General features: G+C 42.0%; 2 protein-coding genes across 2 annotated transcripts; one reads left to right on the top strand and one right to left on the bottom strand.

Moving 5' to 3' along the window:
• Positions 1 to 941: 941 nt before the first annotated feature.
• Positions 942 to 1,886, bottom strand: LOC114588405 (olfactory receptor 2B8-like). Its single transcript, XM_028713675.2, has one exon. The coding sequence runs from the start codon at positions 1,884 to 1,886 to the stop codon at positions 942 to 944; it is 945 nt and encodes a 314-aa protein (XP_028569508.2).
• A 4,397-nt stretch (positions 1,887 to 6,283) lies between these two features.
• On the top strand, positions 6,284 to 11,258 carry LOC114588619 (olfactory receptor 2G6-like). Its single transcript, XM_077923527.1, has 3 exons — positions 6,284 to 6,387; positions 9,743 to 10,397; positions 11,184 to 11,258. Exons 1-3 carry the CDS (start codon positions 6,284 to 6,286, stop codon positions 11,256 to 11,258), a joined length of 834 nt encoding a protein of 277 aa, XP_077779653.1.
• The last annotated feature ends 461 nt before the right edge of the window (positions 11,259 to 11,719 follow it).

Genomic DNA, 11,719 nt, shown 5'->3' with positions numbered 1-11,719 from the left:
GTGGAAGAAGGTGGCCTACCCTCTGCAATTAGAGAAAACCCACCCCTTGGTGTACTTTAGGGAGGTTTTTAATGTCTAATGCTGTATTGTTTTTAATATTCAGTGGGAAGCCGCCCAGAGTGGCTGGGGAAACCCAGCCAGATGGGCGGGGTATAAATAATAAATTATTATTATTATTATTATTATTATTATTATTATTATTATTATTATTATTATTATTGCCTACTGGATCAGGTCAGAGGCCCATCTAGTTGTCTCACAGATGCCTGCGGAAAACTAGCAAGTACAAGAGCACTTTTTCCTCCTGCAACTTCTAGAAACTGGTATTGACAGAGGATGTAGAAAATAGTCATCGTGACTAGTAGCCAATGATAGCTTTAAAAGAGGGTTGGAGAAAAGCATGGAGGACAAGGCTTTATAGGTTGGTGGCCATCACTGCCTCCTGTGGGAGCAAGCACCCAAATTTATATATGCACTTTGAGGAGAAATAATTTCTTTTATCTTTCGACAGTCAGCTTCATTTGAGGTCCACCAGATATGAGATGAATGTCCTGCTGCAGCACTACCATCTCCTGTCTGCTGTGGTGCCTATGTATCATAGTAATCTGTGAATAAAATATTTTGGTAGAAACAGAAACCTGAATTGGAGTACTCTGTCAAGAAGCAAGGGCCAGAACAGAAAGAAAGAAAGATTTATTTATTTTCAACATCTCCACCCCACCTTTCTATAACAATTTCATTAAAACAATATTACAGCATTAATAAGACTACAGTAATCATAAGAGCAATAAAATATTCACAAAACAAACATTCATTAATATAGGGCCTAGAAAAGCTACAAATTCCCACGGGAAGGGGAATCATAGAGATGATTAGTGAGAGATTTTTTTATTATTAAAAGATAAGACTGAGCTGCTGAATAAAGTTAGGAGCTATTGGGATTAATTCCTCTTCATTACCCTTCCAAGAGCTTTGTGTACCTCTTTGTTCCTCAGGGTGTAGATTAGTGGATTTAGCATGGTGGTGACAAATGTATAGAAAAGGGAAACCATCTTTTCCTGGTCACGGGAGTAGCCGGATCGGGGCTGGAGGTAACTGAAAATGGCTGACCCATAAAAGAGTGACACCACGATGAAGTGGGAAGCACAGGTGTTGAAGGCCTTCTGCCTGCCTTCAGCTGAGCGGATCCTTAACACAGCTGCCACAATGTAGGCATAAGAGACGGTGATTAGGCCCACTGGTAACAGAAGGATGGCCACACTGGCAAAAAAGAGGACAGCCTCATTGAGTGAGGTGTCCCCACAGGCCAATTTGATAAAGGCAGGCACCTCACAGAAAAAATGGTCTATTCGGTTCTCTCCGCATCGTGGAATCCTAAATGTCAACACGGTCTGCACTAGTGAATTGCTGAAGCCACTAACCCAGGAGATGGCAGCCATTGTGAAACACGCAGAATGGTTCATAATGGTAGTGTAGCGCAGCGGATGGCAGACTGCAGCATACCGGTCATACGCCATAAAAGCCAAAAGGACACATTCTGTGGAGCCCAAAGCAAGGGAGATGTACAACTCTGCCACACAGCCGCCATAGGAGATGGACTTGTTTTTCCTCCAGAAGCTCACCAGCATCCGCGGTCCGAGGCTGGTAGTGTAACAGAGGTCAAGGATGGAGAGGTTGCAGAGGAAGAAATACATGGGGGTGTGGAGATGGGGGTCCAGCCGCGACACCACAATGATGGTTGTGTTTCCCAACAGGGTCATCACGTAGCAGATCAGGATAATGGCAAAGAGCAGCATTTCCAAGCGTGGGCGGTCAGCGACTCCCAGTAAGATGAATTCTCCTTCATAGGTCTGATTACCTTCTTCCTGTGATGCTTCCCTGTACATCATCTGTAACATCAAGGAGACCTTAATGAATCACAGACAACCAGCAAATGGAAGCAATAGTTATTTGGCTGGGAGATTGTCCTTTCTCCAAGAATCATAGAGCTGTAGAGTTGGATGGGACCCTGAGGATCATTTAGTCCTACGCCCTGCAGTGCAGGAATCTCAACTAAAGCACCCATAACAGATGGACATCCAACCTCTGCTTAAGAACCACCAAGGAAGGAGGGTCCATCACCTCTCATAGGACTTCCATACTTGGACTGGCACTTGAGCTCCGGCCTCTAAAGTTTTGGTCCAAGTTATACTTAGTGGGCTGCTGTCTTCTCCATACCTGGAAAAGCTGTGCTGGAGGGCACAATGGGGATGCAATGGAGGCAGCTATCAGTGCCTCTAGGTAGGCTTGATGACTCAGTTTGTTTACAAAGCTATTGTACTACCAACCTTACTGTATGCTTGTGAAACATGGACCACTTACAAACGCCATCTCCAACGTCTCAAAAGATTCTCTGAAAAATCTTACACATCACTTAGGAAGACAGGCAAACTAATATCAGTGTACTGGATGAAGCAAAGATCACCAGTGTTGAAGCAATGATTCTTCAACATCAGCTTCGTTGGACTGGTCATGTTGTGCAGATGCCTGATTATTGTCTTCCAAGGCAACTACTCTATTCTGAACTTAAAAATGGAAAGCATAATGCTGGTGGTCAACAAAAGAGGTTTAAAGACTGTCTCAAGGCAAATCTAAAAAAATGTAGTATAAACACTGACAACTGGGAAACACTCGTCCTGTGAGCACTCCAGTTGGAGAACAGCCCTTACCAAAAGTGCTGTGGACTTTGAAGAAGCATGAACTCAGGGCTAAGAGGAAGGCATGTATGGCAAACCTTCACCACGATCAACTCCCACCCGGAAACCTATGTCTCCACCGTTGAAGGACGTGTGGATCTAGGAATTGGCTTCCACAGTCACTTATAGACTCACTGTTAAGACTGTTTCTGTGGAAGACAATCTTACTTGGCTACGAGGGATTGCCAAAGAAGGTTAGAGTGTGGTGCTGACCATGTCAAGGTTGTGGGTTTGATCCCCATATGGGGCAGCTGCATATTCCTGCATTGCAGGGGCTTGGACTAGATTTCATTCCATTTCACTTTTAATTTGCATGCCCCCTTTCTATATTGCTATGGACAAGGCGGTTTACAAGCCGAAGAAACCACAAAATAGACAGCAAAGATCGCACACCTAATAATGATCTGATCCAATGCAAAGAAGCCATAATAAAAACGTAACTTTAAAATAAACAACTTACATCAAATAAAGCAATATTCAATAAGTAAACGGCACACTTAAATATCAGCAAAAAATAATTAAACAGTTTACACTTAACAATTACAATGTTACCTCTGGTTACAAACTTAATTCGTTCCAGAAGTCCGTTCTTAACCTGAAACCATTCTTAACCTGAGGTACCACTTTAGCTAATGGGGGCTGCCGCTCCGCCGGTGCACGATTTCTGTTTTCATCCTGAGGTAAAGTTCTTTACCTGAGGTGGTACTACTGGCTTAGTGGAGTCTGTAACCCGAAGTGTTTGTAATCCAAGGTGTTTGTAACCCGAGGTACCACTGTATAATAAAGATTTACTAAACTATAATCAATAAAAATAATGGCAACTCACAATGCATGAAAGACCAGAAAACCATATGAAAGGATCAAATTGAGGAACAAGGACACACAACTTTTAAAAGTATTGGTTTTTAATAGATGGTCCTGTGGGTCCTACTCTACAATTTGATGGTTCTATGAGCCCTCACTAGTGTTCAATTTCATTCAACAGAGCATGTTCGAATTTCATTCCCTCCACGCATGTTCGAATCATCTCCCAGCTTGTTTCCTCACCCTTAATTCTAGAGCAGGGCAGTCCAACCTTTCATACCAAGAGGGCCACAAGAGAATTTCGACACAGAACCCACAAGCTGCACACTGCCTTGCCATGCAGGGCAGGGGAGCGAGGCCAAGATTTGAGGGGGTCCCTCCTGCTGCTTTGCCAAAGCCAGAGAAGCGAGGGCTGGGCTTTGGGAAGGAGGCACGATGCTCCGACAGCATCCTAGAACCTTCCCCCTTCTTCCTAAAGCTGGAAAAGCACTAATTGGGCTTTGGGAAGGAGGCAGGGGGACCCCAAGACCCTGTCAGAGCCCTCTCTCCGCCTTTGCAAAGCCCAGCAACTCACTTATCTGGCTTTGGGAAGGCGAGGGCTGCAGTGGTGGGCAGCATATGGTGCTGAGGGCCGCCAAAAAAGGCCTTGAGGGCCACGTGTTGGACCACTCTGCTCTAGAGTATGCTAGGGATCCAAGCGAGAACCACAAAGTGGGAGAGGCGATTGTGTCAACCTTTAGAAGACATCTGAAGGCAGTCCTATATAGGGAAGTTTTTTAAATGTTTAATGTTTTATTATGTTTTTATATATGTTGGAAGTGGCTTGATCAACCCAGTCAGATGAGCAGGATATAAATAGTAAAACTGTTGTTGTTGTTGAATAGGACGCCCCTATTTTCATTGGAGAAATGCTGGAGGGTACATGAAAGGGACCACACGCAGTGATCTTTATGTTGTGATCTTTAATAAATGTACCAACAACCCTGAGACTGAGTCTCATGCTCTACTGAGAGCATTCTCCTCCAACTGCTGCTATCCAACACTTTCCCGCCCTCAAAACTGGATATTGCCTATGCTTTGAAAATCCAAGTACGAGAGCTGCATTGATTTAGGGAGGATATAGTGTGGGACAGCAACAGTTGGGGAACAATGCTTGGATGTAGGGGAATTGAAGGAGGCACAAGCAGTTCACATTCCACATTAAGCCAAGGTATGGGTGGACCCTTAATTATGTTTCTGCCTGTTGTAACAATTGTAAAGTGCTGTGGTAGAGGCTGTGTGGTTTTTAATTGCATTTTCACTGTTTTAATTTCTGGCGTTCTATTTTGTTGTGTTACAAATTGCATTCCATAGAATAAAAATACAATTATCCATATACAGTATCTATTTGTATATCCATATACCATATTCATATTCATTTATATTTATGCAATATTCGTATTTAATACAAACAACCCCACAGAGCACCTGAATGAAGCTTGCGGATCACTGGTGATCCGCACACCACAGTTTGAGATCCTCTGTTTTTATAGATTATGTTACTGGTTAAAAAAACCCAAGAGATCAAGGGGAGACAACTGTCTGTATTGCTATTCCTATGCAAAGCCAGACCCATTGATGAATTTCAGTGGCTCTACTCTGAGTAGAACTTAGTTGCCTGCAAACCAATTTGACAGTTTGTGGGGGCAAGAAAGCTGTGGGGTTTTGTTTTCCCCCTCAAGTTCTGCAATGAAACTGCGGACTTAACATACAGAATAAGAGAACAAGAGGAACATACCTTTAAAGAAAATTGGGAAATGTTTTTTGAATATATGGGTGAAAATTGTGTACATTTGAAAATGTTGGCAGTATTAAGATAAAGTCAACAGTGTAAATAAGTTTTGATGGATGTAGTAATGGAATAATGAATGGTTTAGTTTATGTAAAATATGCAGAAATTTATGTTCTGTAAAATAAACCACGGAAAGAGAAGAAGGGAAGTCATTGACATTTTAAAGTTGTTTAAATGAATATTCTAAAATGTAAAATAGAATGTGTGTGTGTGTGTGAGTGAGTGTGTGTGTGTGACGTGTTATTGCTGTCTACATGCAGCAGGACAAAAGTAAACTGCAAAAGCTGTGGTATAAGAAGTTACAGGATTTCAGCAGCATATTTCAGGTTGTGCACTGCTTGGAAATGAAATAGTATGACTATCCGAAAGCTTCTGCAGGCACAAACAGTATTAAAAGTGGGGTTGGGTATGACCGCTCAGAGAGCACCATGAGGGCAAATCAGAACAAATATGCATTAAAGAGTTTTTCTGGGGAGGCAGATGCAAAGGCCTGTTGGCACAAAAATTTGCAAAACCACAAGGACTGGAAACTTCCAGCAGGAGTAAATAAAGCAAATTACAGTACTCACCTCTGCATGAAGGAAAAGGCTGCTTCCCATACATCGAAAGACATAAACTAAACGCCACTTAATCTCAGCTCTCCTTTTCATCTCACGTATATCGGTACTCTAGTATAAAGTTTTTGTTTTTTTGCTGGGTCGGCCGCTTCCTAACCTCACTTCTGTCTTCGTAACAATCGCCTTCCCTTCTTCCACTTCTTTTCTCGTGTGAGGACTAAGGAGACAACTTTTGCTTCTATTCCAGGGATGAATCCGTTGCTCTGGTTTTTGTTCTGCTACTTGTTGGAGACCAGAGCAGTCAGCTTGTCTCGGGGCTTCGCTCCCATCAACAGATGCACTCTGGATAGGCTTTTATGGTCAGGAAGCTATGGCCAGAGATCATAGGCCATGCAGAAGTTGGCTTGAGGGAGAGGCTGGCAGCATGGAAGGAGAAAGTCGAGCAAAGAGAAGCAGACAGGTGTGGAGAGGTACAAAGAGGCAGGCAGGCAGGCAGACAGACAGAAAGATGGATGGTAGATGTGGAATATGAAGAAAGGAAATGCTATGTTCGCAGGAAAGAGTCCAAGGATTATTGACTATAATGAATTAAATGTTCATGTGTTTACTTGTGACAGAAAAAAGAGGTGAGAGAAAGGAGTTGAATGCAGTTAGAAGTTAGATGGGAGGAAGCGTCCATTCTTTGTGTGTGTGTTTGTGGTGGGGAAGCGAGAGAGTAAGATCTGGAGAATGGAAACAGATACGAATATAGACTACAGTGGTACCTCGGGTTAAGTACTTAATTTGTTCCAGAGGTCCGTACTTAACCTGAAACTGTTTTTAAACTGAAGCACCACTTTAGCTAATGAGGCTTCCTGCTGCTGCCGCGCCGCCGGAGCACAATTTCTGTTCTCATCCTGAAGCAAAGTTCTTAACCTGAAGCACTATTTCTGGGTTAGCGGAGTCTGTAACCTGAAGCGTATGTAACCCGAGGTACCACTGTATTAGAAAGGTTGGAAAGATAGCTGTAGAGCCTCAAAGATTAAATAAAAGGGAGAAGCTGGATCTTCTCTCTCCCCACAACTTGTCTACTTCACCCCAGCACCGTTGCTATTCTGGCTGAGAATTGCACCCCAACTACATGTACCTAGAGACCTCCCACAGCTTAAGCCTACTTCTTGCAGGGCATTGGAGGGGAAGGGAGCTGGCTTTATGGGGATCTTACTGAAGAAGGGGCTGTTGTTGCTGCGTCTCCAGAATCTAATGGACAATGCAAGGAAGTTTCCTGCACATCACGGAGCCTCAGGGAATCAAACTTCAAGCTGAACAATTAGAGGCAGGCTCCCTGTTAAGACATGCAGTCCCAAAGGCCAGCTGCCACTCACATGACATCCTCAGGGAAGGCGACTTTCGTCAGAGTTCTTTCGTCATTTGCAGAAGAACTTCAAGCTGCTATAATTGTGCCAAAGTTGTGGAATTTGTGTTGCAAGTTCAGCAAAGTTATTAACTGTTAGTTTATTGATTCTTCATTTGGACCCTTTATGTTCTTCTTCCTTAATGCTGCTTTTTGGTTTGGCGACTATTGGTGGCAATCCAGCCAGATGGGCGGGGTAGAAATAAAATAAAATAAAATAAAATAAAATAAAATAAAATAAAATAAATAAAATAATAAAATAAAATAAAATAAAATAAAATAAAATAAAATAAATAAAAAATGTTTTCTGTTATTTTTAATGCTTGTTTTCATAGTTCATAAGCTGCTTTGAGCTGCTGCTTTTGGGGAGGGGAAAGTGGATCTGATTTGCTGTGGTCTTTACAGTAGATTACTAATTTTTTTTAATGCTGTCTGATTCTGTAGAAAACTGTAGCTTTGTGAAGAGAACAGGGGTTTTCTAATAACTTTCAGCACCATAAACTTAGGGTTGCCATACGTCCTAAATTTCCTGGACGCAGTCAGTATTCAGCCCTTGTAAACAGTGTCTGTGCGGAAAATCACTGAAATGTCTGGGAAAATCCAGATGTGCGGCAGCCCATGTTGGTATTGAAGATTTTGGCGATTTCCATTTTTTTAAAGATTTGGCAAGAAAAGGGGCGGTGTTGAAATATGGCAACCCTACTTAAGCTACAGCGCCCAGCATTATTTGGGGAAGCCAGGGCTGTTTAAAGTGGTATTAAAGGTAAAGCGACCCCTGACTGTTAGGTCCAGTCACGGACGACTCTGGGGTTGTGACGCTCATTGGCCAAGGAAGCTGGCGTACAGCTTCCAGGTCATGTGGCCAGCATGACTAAGCTGCTTCTGGCAAACCAGAGCAGGGCACGGAAACGCCGTTTACCTTCCCGCTGGAGCAGTACCTATTTATCTACTTGCACTTTGACGGGCTTTCGAACTGCTAGGTTGGCAGGAGCAGGGACTGAGCAATGGGAGCTCACCCCCGTCGCGGGGATTCGAACCACCAACCTTCTGATCTGCAAGCCGTAGGCTCTGTTTTATAGACCACAGTGCCATCCACTGTGGTATTATAGTGGGTTAAATGTATAGTGTGTGAAATATACTCGGAGTCGTGTGGGAATTTCATGCTCTTTATTTAGCTCATAGTAGTAGCAATGAATGAAACTTTCCCCAAAATGTCTAGCTATATATACATTATTTACACAATGGGCCTTGTGTGATTGGCTAATTCCGGGCTGCTTCTGTAGGCCAATCAGGTTGCGGATTCACCTCCTCCAGAAGCCTGATTGGCTGTGCCTGCAGGCTTTGCTTAATTCCGACCCCCCCCCTTAAACTTTGCTGAGAGAAGGGCGTGTGAGAGCCGGGTGCTTTACCTCATAGAGCGCTTTGCTTTCCTCCCTCCCTGGATCCTCCCCCACCCCCATTTACCGCTGCGTTTTCCTTCCTCCTGAGTTAAATTTCTACGCTTTACTCCCCCCCTTATTTTATTTTATTTTTACTTTTGTTTGGCGTTTGGTTACCCAGCCTTTTGCTTCCCCTACCTTCCAGCTCCCAGCCTTTACTCTTTACTTTCCCTTGTGCTAGCTGTATCGCAACAGCAGCAGAAGATTTAAATCTATAAGGAAGATGAAATATACTCAGAGTCGAGTGTGAATTTCATGCTCTTTATTCAGCTTGTAGTAGCAATGAATGAAACTTTCCCCCAAACATCTAGCTATATATACATTATTTACACAATGGGCCCCACGTGATTGGCTAATTCCGGGCTGCTCCTGTAGGCCAATCAGGTTGCTGATTCACTTCCACCTGGAGCTGGATTGGGTGGCTCCTGTGGACCAATCAGACTGCTGCATTCTGGATCCTATTGTTCTAGGATTCAGCTCAGTACATAACAGAAGAGGAGTGTGTAGGCGGCGGGTGTATAACAAGGGCTGTTGCTTCCTCCCTCCTCCCAAGGCTTAATTAACCTTTCCTTCATTGAAACAAAATGAAAAAATTCCTTCCAGTAGCACCTTAGAGACCAACTAAGTTAGTTATTGGTACGAGCTTTCGTGTGCACGCACACTTCTTCAGATACACTGAAACAAAAGACACCAGACCCTCATATATAGTGAGAGGGTGGGGAGGGGTATTACTCAGAAGGGTGGTGGGAATGGGTGATTGGCTGATAGGTGTGGTAAACCTGTTGACAACTGTTCACGACTGCAATGGTCTTACAGGAAAAAGCAAGGGGTGAGATGGCTAAAAATAGCTTTGTCATGTATAATGAGATAAGAATCCAATGTCTCTATTCGGACCAGGTCTCTCCGTGGTTTTAAGTTTGGTAATAAGTTGCAATTCAGCAACTTCTCTTTCCAGTCTATTTCTGAAATTCTTTTGTGATAAGACAGCTACTGTTGGTGAGCTTCTGGAAGAAAAACAAGTCCATCTCCTATGGTGGCTATGTGGCTGAGTTGTACATCTCCCTTGCTCTGGGCTCCACAGAATGTGTTCTTTTGCCTGTCATGGCCTATGACCGATATGCGGCCATCTGCCATCCGCTGCGCTACACCACCATTATGAGCCGCTCTGTATGTTTCAAAATGGCTGCCTTTGCCTGGCTTTGTGGCTTCAGTAATTCACTAGTGCAGACAGTGTTGACTGTTCAGCTTCCACGGTGTGGACATAACCAAATAGACACTTTTTTCTGTGAGGCGCCAGCCTTAATCAAATTGGCTTGTGTTGACACCACATTCAATGACACTGAGCTCCTTTCTTCCAGTGCAGTTTATCTTCTGTTACTACTGAGTGTCATTATAACCTCTTACAGCTACATAACAGCTGCTATGTTAAGGATCCGCTCAGCCAAAGGCAGGCAGAAGGCCTTCAGCACCTGTGCTTCCCACTTGATTGTGGTGTCACTCTTTTACGGGTCAGCCATTTGCAGTTACGTCCAGCCTCCATCCAGCTACTCCAGGGAGCATGGCAAGATGATGTTGCTCTTTTATACATTTGGTACTACAACGTTCAACCCACTGATCTACACTCTGAGGAACAAAGATGTTATGTACTGAAGTTCTCGCCCTGGGCCTGCAGGAGGATACGGTAGATAGTTTTCACTCAGGTCCGCATATGCAAATAAGGAATTGAAAGTGACGTTCAGTGATTGGATAGTTACAGAAAGTTGTTGCTGTTGCTTTGTAGTTGAGCAGGTTGGCTGAACCCTTCAGTTCAGTTCTGTTCTGGCCTGTGACTAAACAAGAGCTGTTTGAAGAATCGCTGTGTCGTCTGATATGTTCACCCACAACTTAACAAAAGACATGCACAAAGCTCTTGGAAGAATAATGAGGAAATAAACAACTTGAGTCGAGTGGCTGCCAACTTTTTTTAAAAAAAAGTTTTTTATTTATACTTTCCAAATTGATACATTTCATTAATTTTACAATCCATTTAACATTTCAAAATTTGACTTCATTCCCCCTCTTTCTGTGGTTCCTTAAATTTTTTCATTTCTGCATTTGCAAATTCATTTAATTTCCTCATTTAATTATCGACTGTGAATATATAGTCTTACAAAACTGCAGATTATGTTTTTATCTGTTTACAATTTGTCTGTAATTATTCAATAAACCATTTCCATTCTTTTATAAAGTTTGTTATCTTGATTTCTTATTTTTCAAGTAAGTTTAGCCATTTCTACATATTCCATGTTTTTGTATCCATTCTTCTTTTACTGGGACTTCTACTTCTTTCCATTTTCGGGCAAGTAACATTCTTGCTGCTGTAGTAGCATACATAAATAAATTTATATACAATTTTGGTAGTTGTGTCCCTATAATTCCTAAAAGAAATTTTTATTTAAAAAAATTATAAAAGTTTTTTTGAACATCATTTTCAATTCATTATATATCATTTCCCAGTAAACTTTAATCTTATTACAAGACCACTACATATGATAAAAAGAACCTTCTTTCTCTTTACGTTTCCAGCATTTGTTTGATTTAGATTTAGATTTTGCCAATTTTCTTGGTGTTAGATACCAACGATATATCATTTTTATATAATTTTCTTTTATATAATTTTCTCTTAATTTTCTCTTTATATAATTTTCTCTTAAACATGCTGTAGATTTTATATCCAAATTCCACAATCATTCCCATGCTTCCATATCTATATTATGACTGATATCTATTGTCCAGTGTATCATTGAGGATTTTATTTGCTCATCTTTTGTTTCCCATTCCAATAATATTTTATACATTTTAGACAACACTTTTACATTAGTCCAAGAGGTCTCTCTCCAATTGTGATATTTGTTCCCCAAACCCTCATATTCTAACTTTTTTAACCATTCATTCAAATGATGATATTGTAACCATATTGT

Source organism: Podarcis muralis, chromosome 2 (genome assembly GCF_964188315.1).
Source record: "Podarcis muralis chromosome 2, rPodMur119.hap1.1, whole genome shotgun sequence".
NCBI classification, from domain to species: Eukaryota; Metazoa; Chordata; class Lepidosauria; order Squamata; family Lacertidae; genus Podarcis; species Podarcis muralis.
Note: the sequence above shows the minus strand (reverse complement) of the source record. Positions and strands in the feature narration are given on the sequence as shown.